Genomic DNA, 25,357 nt, shown 5'->3' with positions numbered 1-25,357 from the left:
CATCACCTCGAGGTTTAAAATTGTATACATTTGCATTCCTGAGTCTCAATCACAGATATTTTGATTCAGTAGGCATGTGTATTTGAAGTACATGCCCAGGTGATTCTAATGCACAGTTCTGGTTAAGATAAGAGTCATTAATTCAAGATATTGGCAGAAAATGATGAGTCAGTCAAGAAACTGAGAAAGCTAGGAAGAGTGTCAGGAGGTATGGTGCAAATCAGAGGAAAAGAGAATTCGCCACAAGGACTGGATGAGTTCAAGATGAATGCAGACTAAAGAGCTTTCAGATTTGGTTGTTGATTTTTTTTGCTTTCTTCTTTAACTATCACCTAGTTCTTCTTTCTCCCATGTTCTTGAGGATATCATAAAAAAGCTTGTCAAATTCTTTGCCAAACTTCAGATATACTGTGTCTAAAATTTTAGTCTTATCTGTGGTGATATATATGTCTATATGTATATAAGTCTCTCTCTCTTTATATATATATGTATATATACACACAAATTAAAATATTAAGATATTTTAAATTTGTATTTTAAATATTTGTATTTAATTTTAAAATTTAAAATATTAAAATATAGACATATTAAAATGTTAAAATGCACTGAATCAGTATCATATATATGACTATGTCATATATATGTCACACTTTTCTAGAATTTTATTTTACTATTCCATTTTAGAATCTTGTGGAAAATTAACATCAAATTAAACCACCGATATGTTATAGAATCTATATTCTTCTGCTTTTAAAGTCATTTTGTACATCTTTGGCACATTCACAATTTCTTAAGAATAACTAATGGTGATTTGGTGATTTCATCCAAAAGTCTGCTCAGTAACTTGAGATATAATACATTTTGGTTAGAGACCTTGAAGTCATTGACAGAGCCAGATGCTCACTTATAAATTCTAAAGTAGAGGTTGCAAGCTAGTAGCTTCTGAGTTGCATACAGCCTCCAGCTATGTTATATTTGGATCCTACAATTTTCTAAAAATTACGTTAATTGAAAAGTAATTTAAAATGGCAATTAAATCTTTTAAAAATCCAGATTTTCCAGCTTCTAATGCAAATTAGGACCCACAGTAGGCCCACAGTGTCACATGGCATGAATTGAAGCTGGCAGTCTTAGCTCTACATCTGACTCATTTGCATTACCTGGCCCTTCTAGACGTGGAAATTGGAGATCCCTGTTCTAGGTGATAAGTTCCTCAAGAACAGAGCCCGTGACTTATGCAGTACACTTAGCACAGTGCTTGACAAACGGTAGGTGCTAATTTTTCTTACAGTTTGAGTTTGAGCTTGAACTAAGTCCGTTTACTTTGTCCTAATCTAGCTGATCATCAAAATCATTCTCATTGAAAGAACAATCAAGCAAAAGAAAATGAGTTCGATTGTGGTTTCTCCTTGATCTTCGTGAACATTACCCTAGCAGTCCCACTAACAGGCTGGCCTTTTTTCTTTTTCTCACTCTCAAGAGCAGTTTCCAAACTGTATCTCTTGACACACTAGTCTGGAAGATGTTATTGAGTTTTCTATCAAGTAAATTTGGGAAAAATTATATTTCAAACAGTTACACTTTCTTTCTATGTAGTATTATGTTATTTTTTGTGGTATTATAGGGCTTCTCATTTAAGGCTTCTCAGTCTTAAAGGTAGTCATATTTAATGTGAACTTCAAAGAGGGGACATATAATATATAGCATATTGCAAACTTATTCACTCATTCATTCAAGAAATATTATTGCATGCCTAATATGTGCCAGGCACTGTATTAGGCATTGGTGATGGAGCAATGAATGAGGTAGACAGAAGTCTCCTGGTTCATAGATCTGAGGTCGAGTTGGCCATGGAATGCCTTTATCCACAGCCCATAGTGTGGAATATGGTGCTCTGGAATGTAACTCAGCAAAGAACATTTGATTTTCCTTAGCATGTTTTCTTGTCAGTTTCGGCATATTTTCTTAGACCTTGTTAACAGTGATTTGTACAAGTATTTCCCACAGCCTTCTTTTCCTCCTTAATTATATATTCTTTATATCAATTATGCAAGTCCTTAAAATATCTGAGCTCATCATTTTTAGCCATTTTGGCAGTGTTGTTAGTTTAAAACATTTAGTGTTGTAAATGGCCTAACAGAAGAGCCTGTGGGAATGTTATTTGGCTGGGGCATTTAAAACTAGTATCTTTTAGCAGAGACTTTTTCAAAAGTTTTTTGCAACCAGCTAAAGAAAAGTAAGGTCAACTCTGCAAAATATTTATCAGAAAGTTGTTGCAGAGATATAATGAAATTACTGAGTCTGCATGCCTTGAGATGGTTAATAATAATAATGTATCCAGGGAATTCTATTCCTCTTAAGGTAAGAAAAAGCTGAGGAAGAGGGCAAGATATGTCTTCCCATTTAAATTTAGAAGCTTGCAATATAAGCTCACTGTCTAGTCAAAGAGATAGTCTTGACATTTGCATTCTTTATGTTTAACTATTACATTTCTATGTCCACCCTGGGGCAGAGAGCTGTTATTGATACTGCTGCTTAAACATTTTGTGAGTTTTAAATTTCTGCTATGAACTCTACTCTACATAGAAAATATTTTATATATTAGACACTTATAGCTATGGTTGCATTAAAATCTCAGTGAAAGCTCCCTTCATCCACAGATGACGTCTAATTCATTTACTATTTTCTATATTATAATAATGATTAAAATATTAAAGTCTAATAGAATAGCTTTTGAGTGGGTGTATTTTTATGATGACACAAAAATTATTTGTTGTTTGTTGGTTGGTTTATTAGATTAAATCAACTTGCTTGGTTCATATTTACTCCTTTAATCCTTTCATCAGCTCTTGCCAAACTTTTATACCGAGATGTCTTTGCTTGTCAGATTAAGTTTTGTAGGCCAGAGGGAACTCTCTTCTCATAATTGGCCCATAGTGGGCTTTTTCCCTCCTATTCTTTCTTTACCTCCAATTAAATGACTATTCTATTTTGAACATTAGAAAGCTCTTAACCCTTGCTTCTCCTTTTGCAAATATTTTAGTTTTACCTTTTGAGCAAAGATCCTGGGAGGAATCCTAGCACCCACTCCGGTGTCCCCATTAGGGAGTGTCTGTCCCACTACTGTTGTCAATGGTTGGCGTGAGAGGGGCTGCTCCTGGACGAAGATCTTTATTAATGCTGTGTAATGTCCTACACTTTATAGAAAAGAAAATGTAATGTAATGAGATGATAGCATAGCAAATAAGGTCTTATGAACTTTACTGTCTCTAATATTTGAGTAATTGAACTCAATTGTTCAAGTAGTAGTTTACCTCTAACTATCTTAAGAGTGATTCTAAGATGCTATTGTGTCTTAACCATGCACTGCCAAGGGAATAAATGGCCAAAGAATCTCTTTGAAAATTAATTAGTTTTATCCATGTACTAAACAGAGTGGGAATCATGACAATTATTTTTTCTTATAGCAATGATGGTTTTCTGCTATAACAGTTTATAGCAATTTTCTGCTATAACAGTTTTCTTATGGCACAACCATAGAATATGATCAGAAGATTAAATCATTTTAGACCCAACCTGAAATGATGGAAATGTATTTATTTTTGTTTTCTTTCCCCACATGAAAGAGTGAATGTATTGGTAGTCACTTAGTATGTCAGAATCCTGTATTTGTTTAGTAATTCATAAATAAGAAAAGAATCTCTTCCAATAAAAGGTGGAAAATGTCAAGTAAGTCTTGGTATCAAAGGATCACAAGGCATGTGATTTAGCAACACAGTTTGCAGAAATGAATGTGACAATGAGCCATCCTTCCTTGATCCCCAGTAGTATTACCCTAAGTAATGCTGTGGTCAGGTCTGCTCCTCACGGAGAGCATCAGCTTAGGGCCCAAGTGATGGCCACAGAGTTTGGCAGTAGCATCTGTGAGAAAGGAGAATGTAACCGGGATAAGATTCCCTCGAGATGTTAAGTAAGATGAGAAGACTGCTTAAGCTTAGCCTGTCCTGATGGGAGCCAGTATAAGCACCTTATGAAGACCATTCTTCCTGTTTTCCAGCAAATTAGCTACATAATTATCAGACCCCACAGGTGTGTCCCAAACTTTTTCGTCTTATCATCTAATCATACTGGGCCCTTACTTGTGTCCTCTTCCTCCATTTCCCCATCCGTCTAGTGAAGTCTAACCCAGCTCAGGTTAGATCTTGTCCCCAGTGCTCTCTGTTCTCATACTCTTTGTTTTACCTCTATCATGAAGCTTTCCTTTTTCCCCCCTTTATATTATTATAGTGACTCGTCTTTTTCCATTTTTAGATTTTAAGGGTCTTAGGGGAGGCATCTGCTCATTCACCTTTTTATACCCGTAGTGTCTAAGTATGATGTGTTGAACGCAGTTATTTAAGGCATATCTGGTGGGTTGAATTAACTATGAATCAAGTCATCCAGCGTTTATTATCTACCTACAGTTTCCTTATCTGATACAGGCTGAGCAGTCAGTACCCATCTCAGTATTGTAAGGAGCTGCCTCTAGGGGAAGCTTCAGGCTCTCTTTGCCTCCCCTGCCCTCTCTTTTTCCCTCCCATCCGTTCTACCCCATCAACTCCAGGAGGAGGAGTGCTGTGGTGATCCGTCCCACATGGGGCCATGTTCCAGTGAGGTTTCCTTCTCTCCAGTTTCTCTTGACCTCTCAGGATTTGCTCCCACTGGGGAGAATCCGAGCCTGTCCCTCCTTTTCCATTCTTTGACCAATGGTTAGAGAGTAAGGCTCTTCTCCCTGGAGGTACTTCTACGTTGTCATATGTCTGCTTTTGCTAGCTGTCAAGACTCTGAGGTCAAGTCAAAGACTAGTTCCTACCTTAGAAAGTGTTGGCTTACACAAACTGCTATCAATTTTGGAACAAACTTGCTCTGGTTGGGTGTTTCTTCTGCCTTTATCCTAGGCAAAAAGACTTATTTGGATGCTCTTGCATAGCCCATTGGAACATTTATTGCAGCCTGGAACCAAATTCCTAACTGGTAATAAAGTGTCCCTTTTTCCTGCTTTGTGCTTAATGCATACATTTCACTAGGAGCCCTTTAACGGAGAAAGACTGATCTAGAATATATTTGGTGTTGGAGACCAATTCCATAAGCATGTATCTTGATATCTATAAATTGTTACCACCACGTGCATTTTAAGATGATTTACCTAAGCCAGAATCCATTGTGGCTTGGAATAACTACCTTCTCAGGCAGTCAAAATTTGTATATGTAAAAATAAAGAAAAGTATTCTGTGGTATATTACTCTACATTTTCTCCTTGAACAATTCTCTCCACCATAATGTTCATGATCTGTTCTCTTTCTTTCATAAAGAACCCAATTTTCTAGCTATGTTGAACCCCTTTCAGTTCCTTCAGCATTCCTTTTTATGCTCCAACTCACCTGCCTATTTTGTATATGTTGTTTCTTCTGTCTAAACTAGCCTGCACCAGCTTCTTAAACTTGACTAACTCTACTAGTTCTTCAATCCTCCGCTCTGGCTTATAAGGTCTGGGGCGATAACTTTTTCAGGCCCCACCCCCCAAACTCTGCCAATAACTCCCCACGCTGTGTGCATATACATATGCATATTACAAACACATATGCATATACAAACATAAACCTTCCTTTGCACCTTAATTGACTCTTGTGTGTATATCATCCCCAAACTTAATACGTCCTACTGTGTTGTCTCATTCTCCACTCTCTACTGTAAGATGAATACCTTTGAAGTATACTGCATCTTCCATCATTACATCCCGGTGTTTTTCAAAGTGCTTAGTATATAAAAGCATTTCATTTAATGTTTGCTTAACGAATGATGTTGACATAGAGAAATCCATGTAAGCTGGAGTGGGACAATTAGGTTGCTTAGGAAAGCTGGGTGTTAAGCTGGATTTTGAAAGATGAGAAGTATATGGGTCAGCATTTCAGGAAGAGGAGCACGGATGAAGGCAGAGGTAGGATGGAAAGACAGACAGAAAGACAGACAGGAGAATGGCATCAATGGAAAGAGTGGTAGGAGACTGAACAGACCCAGTCCATTTTAAAAAGCCTGACAGCTGGGCTGAAGAATATAGGCTTGAATCAATAGGCAATAGGAGTTCATAATTTGTAGATTTGAATTATCCTGCAGTGAAATAAATGGGTTGTAGGAAAACCTAGAATTATGAGTGACAATACTAGAACTATAAAGAAGGGGGAAAAATGAGAGTTATAAGGAAAAAAATAAGTGTAATTCATTAGTCTTCTTATGTGGAAAATAATATTAAGTATATTAATACTCAAAGTGTAAAGACTTCATGATACATTTGCAATGGACTCATTTTCCCTGAAGCTGACTATTTAAAATTTTTGCTTCCTGAAACCTCTACAAATTTTTCTCTCACTGCCCAGACATTCAGGTAATGACTTGCTTGTATATGTGACTATATCTCCATATTGTATTTAAGAAGAAGAATTTCTGCCAGATCTGTATCTTTGATGAGATTGTAAAAAATAAGAGGGCAACTCGTGTCTTCTTTAATATGGTATTCAGTGAATTGAAAAGTACTCCCTGCAAGCATAAAGTATATCTGACTAAATATTTAAAACAGGTAAAAATAACGTTTTTAAAAGCAATTGATTATTATCTGTAAGTTTGATTATAAACCGAATTTATTTTTAGGGTTTTCATAGATATTTGTACTTTTATAGAGCAAACCCCATTTGAGAATTAAATAATTACTTCCTAATTTGAAGATATATATTTGAACGTTATAAAACATCTAAATATTTTTGAAAAAATATATATGCGCATACATACATACACTTAAGAAGATGCATACATGTTGCTTTTATGAAACATTATGGCTAAATGAAAATTAATTCATGTACAAGGAAATACCTAGTCTTTCAGCATTGTCTTCTCAGCCATCCATTCCCTTGAGAAAGCAAATTGCGTTCAGACACAAAAGAAAAATGTACTATTAAAATGCAATTCAGAAGTGATAAAAACTGGAAATGCAGCAGCCGCTCACAGCACCTCCTTTGTATACTCAGGGACATTGGGGCCACATTAATTTTTGTGTGTGTGATGTCCATCCCATGTGCAAATTAGCACAGGAAGGACCATAATCTGTCTTCTGTGAGAGCTCTTCTCCCAGGAGCATATGTCATACATGCTTGTGTAATTTTGTGTAATTCAAAGCTCTGTGTTCTGTTTATTTGTTTTTATTTTAGATAGTATTAGAGAATGTTTTCTTAGGAAATATATTAAAAAGGAGTTTATTAATAGACATTAAAAAGAAATTGTAGAGAGTTTTGAAAATTGATGAAATACTGCTTATCTTCAGCTTATTATTTTTTAAACAAATTTGTGAATGTAATGGCAAGAAACACAAATTTTCAATTGAATTGAGATTAAAAAAAAAACCCTTCTCATCTTAATTAAATGAGATAATGGGGGCTGGGCTGGTGGCGCAGCAGTTAAGTTCTGACGTTCTGCTTTGGTGGCCCAGGGTTCATGGGTTCAGATTCTGGGTGTGGACATGACACCGGTTGTCAAGCCATGCTGTGGCAGGCATCCCACATATAAAGTAGAGGAAGATGGGCACGGATGTTAGCTCAGGGCTAGTCTTCCTCAGCAAAAAGAGGAGGATTGGTGGCAGATGTTAGCTCGGGGCTAATCTTCCTCAAAAAAAAAAAAGAAAAGAGATAATGTATGCAAAAATATTGGCATATGGTAAAGGCTCAATAAATTTGTTGAACCTCAACTTTATTTTTTCAAAGTCTGAATTTCAGAATATTTAATTTTGCTACAAATATTTTTTATTTTGCAGAGCTTGGTCTTTTTCTTGAAAGGTTCCCTTTATTTAAAACAGCATCTACCTCTAATTTCATTGATACTGTATTTCCATTGATTATATTAACTAAAAATTTCTGAAGTTTCCTCCTATTTTCTGCATTAGATCTGTTTCCTATATCTTTCATGTTTGGATTTGTGTCTTTCTTTAACGTTGGCAGTTTCCCCAACTGGTAATCCATTCTTAAATTCATATTGAAAAAGAGACTCTAAAAATGATATTAGTAACTGTATTTGTGTGAGAGAGTGGTTTTTTGACTGATAGACTTTGTTGCATGACAATGTGACATTTTAATTAAGAAATCCCCAAGTGTTGATATTTGAAGTCGTTTCTTTTGAGAAGATGCATTAGTCTTCTGAAGTATGTAAATCCAACAGCCAGCTCACTTAGAGATGAGCAAGGGAAGAGTTCGATGGGTAGATTTTGAATTAAAATCTATATATTCCATTTGGTGCCTCATTCTGGCCTTCTGCTGTGCCTGCTTTCCCTGAGCCCAGCGCTCTCTGGTGTAGTTTTCTGAGAATAGCCTCTTCTTATGGATGCATGGACTGGGCAAGGAACCTGGGGATCTGATTCCTCCTTGCGTAGACTTTTAATCTGTGTCCATCCCTCACTTTCACCCTCTACTGAAGCTTCTGTTCCTGAGCTTTTCCAGGGTTCTGCGGGACAGATTGCCTTAATTCTCTTTGGCCTCTCCCTCTTCTGGCACTTAGACTTCAGTTTTTGAATTTTCTATCTGCTTTCATCTGCCAAAAATTTGTTGGTATTTTCATCTGCTGTTTCTCCTCTTTTGTCCTCTTTCTTCTTGTGGGTTTATAACTTTTTTTATTCCTTTACTTTTATTTCAGAGGGTTTGGTGAGGGGTTTTAACAGTTCACCAGGTTACGCTACAAGCATATCACAATCTTAGCTGTTCTGGGAGAGTTTATATGGGTTTTCAAAGTTTGGTCTTTTATCTTGACCATAATAACACTTAAAAGTAACAATGATGATGATAATGATGATGAGAGCTACAGCAACAAGCTACTTCTATTTTAACTTCTACTTTCAGCACCCCCATTATTTACTGGACACTTGCTCTTTTCAGCCTCCATGTTAAGCTTTGCATATATTAAATTATTCATTCCTTAGAACAACCTTATACGAAGTAAAATCTTCCGGAGGTCAAGCAACTTGCATGAGAGAACACAGCTAGCAAGGACAAAAGTAAGAGTGAATACAGGTCTGGTTGACTCAAAACTTCCACTATTTACAACCTCTACCAAAAACGCCTCCATTATTTGGATGAGTTAAGATTTGAAGAAAACCCATTTCACTGAGAATTACGTATATTGGCCATCCTTTTCATTTGGGGATATCATTTTAAAATTAAGAACAGTTTTACTTACGTGATGAATTTTGAATTATTTGGCACCATTATTTAATAAATTTATTATTTAGCATTGTCTATATTTACGAAATATTTGAGACTCACAGAAATTCTGTGAAGAATGTTTGAGGATCTCTGTTTACAGAATAGGAAATGAAAAGCCATAGAAGTTAGCAACAGAGATCTTCGGTGGCAGAGGCTGAAGTGGAATCCAGGCATTCTGATTCCAAGCCGTGTGTCATTTTCACTATACTTTTCTACTTCCCTAAATTCTGATTTTTAAAAATCAAATGTCTCTGGAAATCAAATTAAGAATATCATCTAAATATTCTTTCAGGTTTTTGCCATTTTCTTCCTACCATAAAAATGAAAAATACGTCCCATCAATGCATTCTTCAAGCAAGTATGGTCCCAATTCTTATGGATGTCAGCGTTTCAGAGATGAAAATCCCAAGAAATGGATCTGTCCCAAGGTGAGTTGATGCAACATTTTAAAAAATCTTAATTCTTTTTAAAAGGCCAAAAATATGTGATTACAGCAAATATAAATATTCTCATTGCAATTAATACCTTTATGGTTACAAAACTATTTATAGCCATTTTATGCAAAGATGGTGCTGCTGACTTTTGTCAGTAAGAGATTTGTTTTAAGGGTTTTTTTTAGTGTTGTATTCTTATGTTTTATAGTTCAGCCACCCTGTGATCAATGACATGGATCATTAGCTTTGGCAGAGTCAACCAGGGTCAAGGCTTGAATGTGTGGCCACAGAATGGAGTTAAGCCAATACTCAGGTGTCAAGATCAGCGCTTGCTTGCTTTCTCTCAATCTCTGTGTCTACATAGATAGATAGATAGTAGATAGTTTTGTAGATCGATAGAAAGAGATAGAGATATATGTGATATCATATATATATATATATATGATATAGAAAAGAAGAAAACGAATATTTCTTATCTGATTCCAAAATAATATTTGTTAGCACTCATAAAAATTTCCGAATTGGGGAAACACCAAGATGTCTTATACTATAGGAGGTGAAAAGGAAAGTTCTTACTCTGTGTTTAACCTACTCTCCAGCAGTTAGAAACTATAGCTTATTTATAGCAAAATGGCATATGTAAAATGAAGTAGTAAGTGATTTTCTGGCAAGGGGTTGGGCCATGAGTTCCATGTCCTACCAAACCTGTTGGTTCTATTAATATTCTGTCAATGAGGATTTATTCATTTACACACACTCTCCTTCCAAAAGAATTTAAGGCACCTTACTAAAAGGCAAATACAATAAAGGTCATATTCCAGAAATAAAAATAAGCGGAAATGATCTTAGACAAGAAGAATGCCTATACTCACACACAAAAAAGGGAATTGTTACTATGGTGTAAATGGCTTAGGAATTTCAGCTTGTGAATGACAAAGATGAAGAGGAAAAGACAAGTTGTAGAGGGATTCTCATTGTTCAAGAGGAAGAATCACGTCAGACCCTTAAGAAAAATGAGATCTTTTTTTACTTTACCAAACTATAAGAAAAAATCTTTTTTTTTAAGGACATTGTAAATATAGAATTACCAAGGGTAAGTCATGCTGGAGAGTAACGTGGATACTTCAGAAAGTGCCTTTTTCTTTTGCAGCTACTAAGTCATCGTTAAAAAAAAAGTGGCCTTCTAAAACACTAAATAATAATTCCATTGGATAGGGGATATTTACAGCGAGCAGTTGGATCTGGTCCATTGATTGATGAACCTAGATGTTGGTGATGATGTTAGTTCATAAAAATCTACAGTAAAAGTATTCTAGGCATTTCTTTTTACCTAGTATTTAACCTTTCAGAATATAGGCTAAATATGATTCTTAAACTATTTATTTAACTTTGTATTTTAAATGTGCGTAATATGACCTACATCTCATTTTCTATTTGACATATACACATTTTTTGTTTGTATGCCTTCTCGCCATTCTGTTTAATTCAAGGAAGTCTTGTTTCTTTGAAATAGAAGTGACTTACCTAGGACAGTAAGCTACTTCAGAGTAAGAAAGATCTTTGTGTAAAAGCTTCTTTCCTAAAATAATACAGCACTTCTTGTTGGTCTTATAGAGCCCATTCACTGCATACATTCTGACATGTTCCAGGAATACACATTTATGTGACTGAAGTAAACAGCTTCATGGAAACATAGGGACTTTTGGATACTCACTAAAAAGAAAAATAATTTATTTTGTTCTTTTGGAGGAGTCGTTCTCTGTCTCTGTATACTTTTAGAAAGTATACAGACAAAAAGTTATAGCAAATAATTGTTCTTGAAAATTAAGAGAGAAAAGTGTAGGTATTCTTTAAATCTTACTAAATCATTAATCCACTTAACCCTACACAAAGCCGTGTAGAAAAATATTAAATGCAAATTTAAATTCCTCCCTACTTTCCTCCCTTCCTAGTTCTTTCTATCTTTCGATCTCTTCGAATAACCATATTAAACAAACGAATTATTCTTCTGTGTGGCTCATATCTGCACAATGTGGAAATAGTCATTCTATTGTTTATGCATAAAATCTTACGACTAATAAAAATAGTTTATATTTTGATTTGATGTTAAATGATTTGGATGAGACTTGTACCGTGTAAGTTGCTAAAATCATCTTATTTTTATTTTTATAAAACTTAGTTTCTTGATTATGGAGATTGGAGACCACACCTTATTCCTTATTACTGGATTAAGGATAGTTTTAGGGAGACTAGATTTGTTGAGTTCAAAATGTTAAGGAAGGAAAAGGCTGACATGGTTTTATGCTTCTGCTATGGGAAGATGGACTACTTATAATCGTTTAAATACACACAAGATTTAGTTGAATGCAATAGATTGATTTCAGTCAAGAAACAGCTCAATTAAGTATATTTGGTTCCTGTTCTACACCTTTCCCATCATTTTTTAAGATTGTCCACATGGAGAATTTTCTTTTTCTTCTATCATCTTTAAGCATGGGGGGTATAATTTTCAAATGATTTGTTACACAATTGTGTTAAAGGATATCAGTCTAGAGAATCAAATGTTAATAAAATACTCTTTCTCTAATCACATTCACATTATATCAATTAATATATCAAATGTTATTTAATATTTTTGTTTTATTTTTAATACTATTGATCTGAAGAACACTATACAAAGACATCACAAAGTCAGCAAATTGAGAGCAAATAATACCATATTTTCCTGAAAGTATGAAAATCAATCATGAAAAATAACATACATAGATTTTTTCTTAAAAGTATGGAAATCAATAATAAAATAACGTCCATATATATAACTTACTCATGTTTCTTTAATCTCTTTGTAAAATGCCCCAAGTTAAATTGTTAGATTCTAGGTCTGTCTTAAATCATCCAACTTTTTAAGTTCAGGTAAATACTTTCTATTTATAAATTCTTTATTGTGCTGATCTCAATATTTAAAATACAAATGAAATTAAATAAGCAGTATCTACCAGTCAGTAACTATTAATTTAATCTATTCGGGTAGGTCTAAAAGAGTTGGACAATAAAAAATTCAGTATACTATAAATATTCTTTTGATTGTCAAAACATTCACATATGTTCATATTTACTGAAGCACAAATGATAATCTAAGGCCTGTATCTGAATTAGAATGAGTATTCATATGCATGTTAAACAACTGATTTTCATAGAACCATTTCCTGTTCTCCTATGTTTGGAAAATTCAGGAAGAGACTTTTAAGATGGTTCATGTTGATAGAGCGTTTCCTCACATGCCTTATTAAAGGTGAATTACAATAGGAGAGCAGCCCTTTTTTGTTATTTTCATGTGCGTTTTGGTCCTAAACAGAATTTTATAAGCTACAAAGCATAAAAATATCTAGTACTCCAAAGAATTAATTTAGAGAACCTAAGCATATTGCACAGAACATAAAGTTGACCTTTACCGTCTACGGCTTTTGGAATGGAGTGGGATGTGGAACACATCATAGATTTAATGTGGCACATCGCTGTCTGCAGAAACTTGGGTGGGCCTGTGACTGCTTGCCCATTGCACCCGGTGATTGAATCTGCTGTCACCAGCATCCTGATAATAATGAACATTCAGCTTAACGACCGTGATTATGATTATCATAATTGATGTGCAAGTGCAGTGTGTGGGGATCATTACAGCTGAGCTGTACAGCAAAGCGACATGCCTCAGTTATGGAGAATTTTACTTTTATGCATTGATTGGGGTAAAATATGCCTTTCTATTTAAACAGACCGGCTTCACATAATTTTAAGAATCTTTCTGTACATGTTGATTGATGATTACGCACTTGCTGAAAAACAACCCCTTACAATTGTTTATTTTGTGTTGTTTCATTTCATTAGTAAATGTAAACAATTAAATAATTAGGTGTAATGGAGGGAAAATATTTTGCTTACGAGGATGGCCTTAGATAATCAAATATTCGGTTTAAGGGCATTTTTTTCTCTCTTTTCCACAATACACCAGGCATTGAAATGCTTCCATTTCCTCCCTGTGATTACCCTTGTATCAGTTTTTTGAGGTCAGTAGGCTTCAGGAAAATTATGAGTTTATATAATTTTTATTATAAATCCATAGATGCATTTGTCTATGCATATATTTATATATACTCTAGTTTATTATGCATTTTAGAAAATTGAACAGAGCCAAATATTGTTATATTATTAAAATAATATTTAACATATAGAACAGTTTAAATGTGTAATGTTAAGATGTATAAATTTACACTACCTTTGCTTTTTAATTGGATAGATCTATTATATTGTTTCTGATAAATTTATTATATTGTGAGTAATTTTCAATTATAGTTTTAAAAATGGCTTCAAAAGAGTTTCTGATTTGAATTTTAACTTGTGAATGAAAATAATAAATGCAGTGGTGTATCTAAGATTTTCAGTAGATTAGATCTGACCATATTAATCTGATTATTAACCTAAAGGCACAATTTGTCTTTGAGTCTAAAATATTTCATTTGGGTGATGAGCAAACATAATGGGACACATTTTTATAAAGCACAGAAAGCCATTTAAAACAACTTTTATTTTGTAACTGCAATACAGTCTGAGATTGAGCAATCGCTCCATCAGATTATTAATAACTGTACAGCTCTTAAGAGACTCTGGCATACGTTCCCTTCTGAGGTCTGTAAGATTTAAATTACCCCAGGTAAGCAGCTTGCCCTAGATGAGCAGCTGCCCACTCTGGTGTAGGACAGAATCTGTTTGACAGTGAGAGGCTTTATAGCTTGCCTATAAAATTTTCCTTCTGAAAGTTTTTAGTCTCAATGTGATTCTTGAACTTTGTGAAGAGTTCCTCTGGAAGTTTGGCTCTAAATATTCAACATATACTGGTCTTCTCTGCCTTATTGCTAATCTACAATAACAAGAGTTAAATTCTTCATCTGACAAAGATCTAGGATTATGTTAGCTGCGCTTCTCTGCAATTTAAACTGTAAATGTTAATTTTTTTAAAAACAAGTGCCTCAACTTACGTTTTTGTCCTTGTTGTTGGAAACGGGGTTAACATATCAGTGAGAATTTTAGGCCTCCAGACCTGTTTATTACCCTTATCCTCAGATATAGGATCATAACTTTATTTTCTTTCTCTGACCTCCTGGTGATAACTTGATCTGATTTGGCAAAAGAGGAGATTTACCGGAATCAAGAGCCCAGAATGACTAGAAATATAATTAGGAAATAGACTTCGTGTGTTAGAAAGAGACTGACTTTGATCTTAGGAATCATGAAAGCATTTGAAGCATTACATGAACACAAGAGTTAGCGTTAACAGCACTTATGCAAGTGTCATTTTGACCATGTTTGGAGGTTTCATATGGAGAAGTCAAAGGGATGTTTCTATGTCCTTCTAGGCACTATCAACCCACTTCACGGTAATGTTTGAGCTCTCCCACTTCAGCGAACATTCTTACACGTATATCTTTGCCCTAATGAATTCCCGAAAGTGAAATTTCTGAGTCAGGGCTGCGAAGATTAGTTTTATGTGTCAACTTGACGAGGCATTAGTACCATTATTTAATCAAACGCTAATCTAGGTGGCGCTGTGAAGGTATTTTGCAGATGTTGCTAACATCTACAATCAGTTGACTTTAAATAAAGGAGATTACCTTTGATAATGTAGGTGGGCCTCAGCCAATCAGTTGAAGGCCTTAAGAGCAAAAATTGAGGTTTCCTGGAGAAAAAATTCTGCCTCAAGACCGTGACTCAGCTCCTGCCTGAGGTTTCAGCCTGCCAGGCTGCCCTACAGATTTTTAACTTGCCAGTTTCCACAATTGCATGAGCTAATTCCTTAAAACAAATCTATCTATCTATGTATCTATCTATCTATCTATCTATCCAGTCTATCATCTTTGGTTCTCTTTCTCTGGAGAACCAGGGCTGATGTAAACGGCTAGCATATTTTTTTTCTAATTTTTTCCAGGTTTATTGACATATAATTGATGCATAATATTGTATAAGTTTAAGGTGTACAATGTGACGATTTATGTGCACAAAATGATTATCACAGTAAGGTTAATTATACATCCATCATCTCACATAGTTACCTTTTTTTTGTGATAAGAAAGTTTAAGATATACTCTCTTAGCGGTTTTAGATCTGCAGAACTTATGCATCTTACAACTGAAATTTATACCCTTTGACCAATACGCCCCCGTTTCCCCCACCCCTAGTCCCTGGTAGTCACCAATCTACTCTTTGTTTCTATGAGTTTGACTTTTTTAGGTTCCACATGTAAGTGAAATGATATAGTATTGGTCTTTCTCTATCTGACTTATTTCACTTAGCGTTTTGCCCTCAAGGTTCATCTGTGTTGTCTCAAATGGCAGAATTTCCTTCTTTCTTATGGCTGAATGATATTCCATTGTATGGATGTGTGTGTGTGTGTGTGTGTATCACATTTTCTTTATCCATTCATCCTTCAGTGGACTGTCGTGTTATTTCCATGTGCTGACTATTGTGAATAATGCTGCAGTGAACATGGGGGCGCATACATCTCCTCAAAATAGTGATTTCATCTCCTTTGGATACATCTCCAGAAGTGGGATTGCTGAGTCATATGGTAGTTCTATTTTTAATTTTTTGGGGAACTTTCATACTATTTTCCTTAATAGCTGTACCAATTTACTTCCTGCCAACAGTGCCCAAGGGTTCCCTTTTACCACATCCTTACCAGCACTTGTTATCTTTGTCTTTTTGATAACAGGCTAGCACATTATTAAGACTTTTCTTATATATTGTTATTTGTTGTTTAATTGCCCTAAAGAAAATGTACATCTTATTTGTTATATGTGTTACCCTTCATATCATCAGCATTAGTTATCATCAGTATTCATTTAAAAAGATGTTCTTAGATGTTTAGTCTTAGATCAGCTAAAATTTTGTTTGCTATTGTGTAAATTTATAGATTAATTTGTGGGGAATTGACTTTCAATATTTTTGAGCCTTAGCATTCCACAACATGCTTCATCCCTCAATTTATTAGTCTTTAAAATTGACCTCTCAGAGAGTTCTGTATTGATTAAATATATTCCTAGTTATTTTATATTTGTATTGCTATTGTGAATAGGATTTTCTTTCCTCATCTTGCTTAAATTATTTTTGATTTATAAGAAAACTACAGATTTAGAATGCTATGTCTGAATGATCACCTTACGAATTTTCCTGCTAATTCTAATGGTTGGGTTTACCAGGTAGACAGTTATATATTGTCTGCAAATATTTGTACTTCTATCTTAGACTTTATAATCTTTCTACTTCATTTCTTAGCTTGTCTTGTCACATTGACTAGCACTTAGAGAATGATGATAAATATTAAATATTAATGATGAAAGTGGGCATCCTTGATTTTTTCTGGACATAATATTGGCTATTGGATATATAGTACATACACACACACACACTATTGTAATCACCTAACAGTGTTATATATACATATAAATATATATTTAAAAATTGTATTGAAATTTTTAGGAACTACTACCTTTTAAAATGAGAATATTGAGGAACCAGTCTGGTGGTGTAATGGTTAAGTTTGCACGCTCTGCTTCGGTGGATGGGGTTTCGTGGGTTCGGATCCTGGGTGCAGACCTACTTACTGCTCCTCAAGCCACGTGGTGGTGGCATCCCACATACAAGAAAGAGGAAGATTGGCACAGATGTTAGCTTAGGGCCCATCTTCCTCACCCCAAAAAATAAAAAAAAGAGAATATTGAATTTTATCAAATAATTACTCAACATCTGAAAGATCAATATAGAGTTCTTCTCCTTTAAAAGATCAGTATGGAATTTTTCTCCATTAAAATAATACAGTACATCAATATATGCCCTAATATTCAACCATCCTCAGATTCTTGGTATAAACCTTGTCTGGTTATGAAGTGCTGTTCTCTCAACAAGATGCTAAAATCTATCTTATTTTTATACATATTATAGATGAAATATATATGTAATTTTCTCATAACTTAGCTGTTTTCTTCTGCTTCTACTTCCTTTGGGTTCAGCTACTGAATTGGTCTTACAGGAAGTTGGACTTAATCATTGAAAAACAATGAGTACTTTGACATGGAAATCTTATAAAAGTTGTATTTTAGTGAAATAACTCAAATGTATTTTAAGAAAGTTAAAAGATAATGAACTGGAGGATATTTCGTAAGTGTAGTCTCTCATTTCTCTCCTGTTTTCTCATAGATGACTTTCAGATAGTGATGATGGTGTGTGTACGTCCAGAGTAATATCCTCCACCTAATGGGAACATCCCAAACCTACTTTAACCCCAACCATGTTACCCTGAAATCCAGTATAATTTACCTCTGGTTTCAAAAACTACCTTTAAATGAGCTATGTTACCTGGGTCTAACGTATTTGTTCTAGGTGTGATTTTCTACTCTACCATTGGCCTTGTGTTGCTATGTGTCCATAGGTTGATAACTAGAAATCACACATGTATAGTTGGCAGGAAGGCACAATTATTTGTCTCCAACTTTACACAGCATTTTATGTCACTATACTTCAACTTCCCATTTATCCTTGTATTATTGGCTGATCGTCGTCTTAATTTTAGCATCCTGTGCAGCCCTCATGCCTTACTCCCATCCAAGAAAGGGGATCTCAAACAATTAAACTGACTGTATTGTGTTATTTTCTTAAATTACATTTTATTTAATTACATTATAGTAATAATTCATTATAATTTTAGAAAATTTAGAAAATAGAGAAGGACAAAAAGAAAATAAAACCGCCTGTAATTCATTGCTAACATTTTGTTATTTATTCTTGCAGTCCTATTTCTATCTGACTTTTATGCTTATTACCCCACAGAGCCACATACAGAAACTGAGATTGTACTTAATATAGGTTTTTGTAGCCCTTTTTATTCACTTCCCATTCTTGGACATCATAATTTGCCTGGAGGATCTGAATATTTTTTCTTTGTCTTTTAAAAACAAACAGTTTGACTAGGATATGCCTTTAGTAGGATATGAGTTTATCATTCTAGGTTCATTTTCTCAGGTACATGGTGGACCCTTTCAATATATCCATTTAGGCTTCCTCTTATTTAAAATCTAAGAAATTGTCCTTAGTTTACAGTTTTAAATATTCTTTTTCATTGTTTTGTTTTTCATCTCAGTGATTCTCATTATATTTAATGTTGGATCTTCTTTGCCTTTCTTCCATTTGAATTAATCTCTCTCTCTGACCCCATTTTCTTATTTATCTCATTTTCCTTTGCTTGGCTGTTTTTCTGTCTTCTTTTAATGAGCTTTATTAAATTTTCATTCAAATCTATTTTCCTTGGGACAAGGATAATTTTTCTTCATATCTAATATGGTTTTGTCTTTTTCTTTAGTTTCCTTGCTGAGTTCAAATCTCTTGCTGCATATTTCTGTTTTTTGGTTCATTTCTGTTGCCAGTTTGTGAACTTACGATTCTAGGTTTTTAAAAATATAGCTTCTAGTTCTTATTTGAGGATATTTAATTCAAGTTGGAATGTTTCATTACAGTTTTCAGGAATACTAATTAGCTGAAATGTTTAGATTCTTATTTTGTTTTCTTTTTGCAGTGACATTTTATGGGGTTCTCATTTTTTTATTCTCTTGCATTTTATGGACAGAATTCCTAGTTCAAGTACACTCTTTTCTGTCAGTATGGTAAAGTCCGGTTTCTTTAATGACATGATGTTTTGTGGGGAAAGGAAGGAGGTGGTGTCCTGTGGTTTTGTTTCTGCAGAATCCTTATTTTTCCACTTTTGCTTCCTTCTTTGCTGCAACTTCAAGTGAGCAACTCTCTCTATTTAGCTCCTTCCCCAGAAGCAATCCTCTCACTTTCAATGCTCTTTTCTGTAGCTGATTCTGTAGATGAACTATCGCGTCACAGCACTGTATTTGGCCAGTTTTAACTTTCTCCTTCTGGAGGTGATTTTTTCTATGTCCTCTGTGCCCCTCATTTCTTTTTGTAGCATTTAGTAAGCTTCATTTTCTCCTTGTTTTCCACACCCATAGGTTTATAGCAAGTGGAGGAGCTACTGTATTGACTCTTGGAATTTGGTGTTTATTTCTCTAATGATAGGCAACTTGAGATTTCTCTTCTGTCCTCTAGTCATGCTGAAGGTGTGGGTCATGTGTAGTTTTTCTTGTTCTCCTTGGTAATCTTAGGATTTTTTTCAGGGGCCAGGGAGGGATGTGATGTATGGAGAGATCTGGATTTAGGATGCTTCTATGTTCTGAGTGCCAGCTAAAACTGCTTGAAAATCATGTTTAATAGCAGTTTTCTTCAGTCATTCAACAAATATTCATTAAGCACCTTCTGTGGGTCAGGCGTTGTGCTAGGCATTAGGGAGATAATCTTGAGCAAAGCCTGATATGGTTTCTGCTCCCATTGAGTTTATAGTCTGCTAGAAATTAATCACTGCTTTAAATGCTCTAGAGAAGAAGGGCATAGATCTATAAGACTACATAGTAATGAACCCTGGCTTGTCTTGGGAATCTGAAGGAACTCTCCAGAGGAAGTGATGCCTCAGCTGAAGTATGAAGAAATTGTAATTACTAATAAGACTGTGTGTGTGTGTGTGTGTGTGTGTATGGTGAGTGAGGAAAGGAGATAGCTAGAGAGCTTCTGGACAGAAGGCTAAGTGTCTGCTAGACACCTATGACTGCAGAAAACAAAAACTTTTCAGTTTTAGAAACTTAAAAAAGGTCATTAGAACTGAAGTTGAAAGAATAAGGGGAAAGATGTTGGAAGATGAGGCTGGAGAACAGGCCAGGAATGGAACATGTACCCCTCCTAGACAATCCTGAAGATGTTGGTCTTTATCCTAGGAGACTTGTAGGTAGATTAACAATGATTGAAATGATGAAATTTGTTCTTTTAAAAAAATCACACTGAGTACAATGTGAATAATGAATTTGAGAGAGGGAAGAATGAATGGGAAAGAGATCAGCTTAGAAGTAGTAGTCCAGGTGAGAATTAATGGTAGTTTGTTGTAGAAGAGTGGCAGTAAATTTGGAGAGATGCGAATTCTAGAAGTATGAAGAATACAAATAAGGCTAAAACTTGAAAATGAATTGGCTGTGATGGAGTAAAAGAGAAGGAAGTTCACCGATTACTCCTAAATTTCTGCAAGGAGCAAACTGAATTTATAGCGATACTACCATTAAGATTGGGGAAAGAGGAGGATCAGAATTTGGAGCACCATTGTAGGGAAGAGCTCTTGAGTTCAATCTTGGACATATTTGAATATGAGATGACTTTGACTCACCCAAGTAGAGAAGTCAAATGGATAGTTGAATATACAAGTCTGTTGCTTGGAACAGCAGCCTTGACCAGAGTCACAAAATTGAGTATATTTGATTCATCAATACAACGTAATATATTCAGTTCATAAATAATAATTGAAGCCATGAAAGTGAATGAAATAGCCTAGAGTAAGAACATAGAATAAGAAGAGAGGAGAGCTGGAAGAAGTATGGAGGAATGCCAGCATCTGATGGCCATTTGGAGTAGGATGAGCATGTAAAGGAGGCGGATAAATGTGAAGAAAACCAAGAGAATTATGCTTATCAGAGAAAACAAGGAAAGATAAAGGAAAGATAATGCAATAGGAAGAAATGAGTGATGAGCAATGGCAAATGATGCTGTGAAGTTAAATAAGAAGGAGAAAAGTTTCCATAAATTTAGCAAACTGAAAGTCATTGGTTACTTAGCAAGGGCTGATTCAATAACAATATGGGGGACTAAGCCAGACTGGAGTAGGTTGAAGAGGAAGTGAAAAAAAAGGGACAAGATATGAAGTGTAGATAATAATAACTTGAATAATTTTGGCTATGAAAGGGAGAAGAGAAAGGGCTATAGGTATAGGGAGATATATGCTAAAGTATCCTTTTTTTCAAGATGGAAGAAGTTTAGCATGAATAAGTTATATTAGGCAGTGTGGATATCATTATTTAACCAATTTCCTATGATTTTATATTAGTCTTTTACATAAGTCTTTTCAAATTTTTAAACTTGGAAGCAATGCTGAGGGAAGCACTCTTGTAGCTCAATCTTTGCCTACAAATGTATTTCCTTAGAATGAAGTTTCTAGGAATGGGAATAATAGGTTGACGCAGCTGGTCTCTACCAGGGGCAATTTAGCAATTTGGGCAATATATGGACACATTTGGGGTTGTTACAGCCGAGTGGAGGTGGGTGCTACAAGCATCTAGTGGGTAGAGGGCAAGGATTGCAGAATTTCCTGTAATGCACAGGACAGCACCCCACAACAAAGAATTATTTGCCCAAAATGTTGATAGTGCCACAGTTGAGAAAGCTTGGGTGAAAGACTACGCATGTTTGTAAGACTTTTGATCAATCTCCCCAAACATCTAACAGGAGCAGTAAACTAATTTACATTTCCAGCCAGCAGTTTGTATGAATTTTCATTTTCCTGCATCTCATCAGCACTGAGTATTGTTTTGTCATCATTAATTTTACTGATTAAAATTGTATCTTTAAAAACTTACATTGCTTTGATAACAACTTATGCTAAAAATCTTTTCAGATATTTATTGATCACTTGATCTTTTGTAAATTACATGTTTATATCTTTTGCCCATGGTTCTTTTCATGAGTTTGTCTTTTTCTTGTTATTTTTCTAATTATATGTATGAATACTTAGTTTAGTTGTAGATTTCTTCTTTTTATCCTCCTTGGGATTCCTTATCTATGATATCTTTTACCAAACTGGAAAAATCTTAGCCATTATGTCTTCTTCAATAATACTATTTCTTCCTCTTCTCTAATATTTTCTGGAATTCTGATTTCATGTATCTTCTAGATGTGATATGTTGTAACTGCCATTTCATATTTTCCATTGCTTTGTCTGTTTATGCTGATTTTTGTATAGTTTTATCAAAAGTATTTTCTATTTCTCTCTTCAATTGTGTTTACTCTATTGTTTAATCCATGGGGTTTCTATTCTCAATTAAATTTTTTTAAATTTAATTAATTAGTTAATTTATTTATTTTTTGAGGAAGATTAGCCCTGAGCTAACGCCTGCCACCAGTTGTCCTCTTTCTGCTGAGGATGACTGGCCCTGAGCTAACATCCATGCCCATCTTCCTCTACTTTATACGTGGGATGCCTACCACATCATGGCTTGCCAAGCGGTGCCATGTCTGCACCCGCGATCCAAAACAGCAAACCATGGGCCACTGAAGCGGAACGTGCTCACTTAACCACTGCACCACCGGGCCAGCCCCTCAATTATCATTTTTTTTTAATTTATGGTGGTTCTGCTTTACCCTTTTTTCAAGTCAGCCTCATCAATTTTGATAGTGTTTTTTTCATTTCTTGTACTTAGAATTCTTCTGTATTTGCTGTCAGTAATCTCAGTTTTCTTTCTTTGTCTAGTTCCAAAGTTTGATATTCAGTCAACTCTTATTAAGTTAGTTTTTTTCACCTATGGTCTTCTTTTTTGTTACTTCAAAATTTTGTTTGTTTATTTACTCTTTTTTATTGCCTTAAGAGTTTTGAGTGTGAGTTTTCGTTCCTTGGAACTTTATATGAGGATTCTTTGAAATCTGATTTAAAGTGCATTTCTTCAGAGAAGGTTTTTGTTTGTTTCTGCTAAGAGCCTAGTGGTACTGCCTACCTAGGACTTCTGAAAACTAAATTTTGGTTTGAAATCCAAACCTGTTTGAGTACAAGTTCATGGTTAGGAACTCTCAGGAAAGGCTTTTCTTTCTTCTCTCCACCCAACCCAGAACCAAGAAGGAGACAGCTACCTATGATCAAAGTCTCCTTAATAGGGTCTTTTCCTTTTTCTACTTCACCTGCTGAGAATGTTATCTTTCAGGACTGCTGGGTTTTATACAAGGTTCTCCAGTATAATCTCTCACTCTGCTCCAGCCCCAGGTATCAATTTCTTGACCATGTGCCATGTTACACCCAGACACTGCGACTCTATAGATAAGTATATACTATGGGACAAATGCTGACTCTGACTCTCACTAGATTTGTGCTTTCTTCTCAATTCTTTCTTCTGAAGAATCCACTTATTTTTTCTCCAGGTCATTTATGCATTTAAAAGATCTTGAAATCTTTTATCTAGAATTTTTAAGTGGGAGAGGCTTCTTGAACCTCTAGTCTACTGTATTGCCAGAAATTAAAGTGTTAACACTTTCTCTATCTCCAACGTTGGAAATATTTTTACTAGGTGACAAATTGTCTGTTAACTTTGTGGGATTATTTTAGAGGGGAAATGGTTCTTGCCTAAGATATGTTTATAAAGTTCTTCTAAATATTAAATAATCATTTGTTTCTTTTTCTACCTTTATTGTAGTATAAATTGATCTGAAATTTACTTTTGTATAAAGATGACTCAATTTTACATTTTTCCAAGTAGCTACTGAGGTTTCTTAATATCATTTTCTCTATTATTTCTCATGATTCGCAATTCTATTATTTTTATTTGTTCACTTTGTTAATTTACTATTTTATTTACTTTGGGATTTTTGTAGACTCTCTAATATTTTATGCTAACTCTGTTATTTTATGCACCCAACTACAGTTTTATATATTGTATATTTTAAAAAATTTATCTTGATTATGTGTGAAGCAGATACAGAATACTAGAATATCATTTCCAAAAATAATGATACACTGAACTCTCCACCTGACTTAGGGAAAGAAAATTCCTATTATTTTGAAGTCTTGCATGGCACTCAATGATTCTATCCTTTCTCTTCCTGACTAGAGATATTCACTATCCTGAATTTTTAATAATTTCTTTGCTTTTGCCTATACTATATTACATATATTTGCATTCCTAAGGAATAGCTAGTTTTGCATATCTTAGGCACTTTATATAAACATATTTGTGTAAGTGTATAAATCATACCATGTGTATTTTTTTAACAACTTACTATACAACACACTCATTGTTATTCAGCTGCATTTCATCCTTTTCCACTGATGTAAAGGATTCCACACATGAATTTGCCACAATTTATCTGTTTTACTGGAGATGAATATGGGTTGTTTGCAGCCTTTTTGCACTAAGAAACCATGCTGATATGAATGCCACACTGGTTCTTTTGCGTATCTCCTGGTTCACATATGAAAGAAAGGTATTCCTGACTGTAGGATATGTACACCTTTAAATTGGTTCCATAAGAACATATTTCTTAACAGGTTGTACAGATGTAGTCTACAACAGTGATATCCTATATTCTTGCCAACGTGTACCATTAACTTTAAAATTTTTTGCCTATCCGGTAAGTGTGACATCACTGTTTTAATTAGCATTTTCTTCATTTTCATGAAGTTGAACTTCTTCTCCAAGAGCACAATATGTCTCTCCATAAAAATTATCATTTTTTCACATAGATTCCACACATTTGTTACTAGGTTTATTCTTAAGTGATTTATATTTTATCGTTATTATGAAAAGCTCTTTTCTCACGTATTTTCTACTGAGCTCTTGTTATATAGTAACTTTTGTTGTTCATATATATTTTTGTTACTGTATTAGTCCACTTGGGTCGCCATAAAATACCAGAATGGGGGGCTTAAACAACAGATATTTATTTTCTCACGGTTCCAGAGGCTGGAAG

The 25,357-nt window shown here is 34.7% G+C and overlaps 1 protein-coding gene across 2 annotated transcripts in view; it reads left to right on the top strand.

Annotated features, from left to right (window-relative positions):
• SPATA17 (spermatogenesis associated 17) overlaps window positions 1-25,357 on the top strand; it is a 197,225-nt gene that overhangs the window by 134,649 nt on the left and 37,219 nt on the right. For both annotated transcript variants that reach the window (XM_001490428.5, XM_014738070.2), the window contains one exon: window positions 9,568-9,703. In XM_001490428.5, the coding sequence (XP_001490478.4) occupies window positions 9,568-9,703 (136 nt within the window). The remainder of the gene's footprint in view (window positions 1-9,567; window positions 9,704-25,357) is intronic.

Source organism: Equus caballus, chromosome 30, assembly GCF_041296265.1.
Source record: "Equus caballus isolate H_3958 breed thoroughbred chromosome 30, TB-T2T, whole genome shotgun sequence".
Taxonomy (NCBI): domain Eukaryota; kingdom Metazoa; phylum Chordata; class Mammalia; order Perissodactyla; family Equidae; genus Equus; species Equus caballus.
Note: the sequence above shows the minus strand (reverse complement) of the source record. Positions and strands in the feature narration are given on the sequence as shown.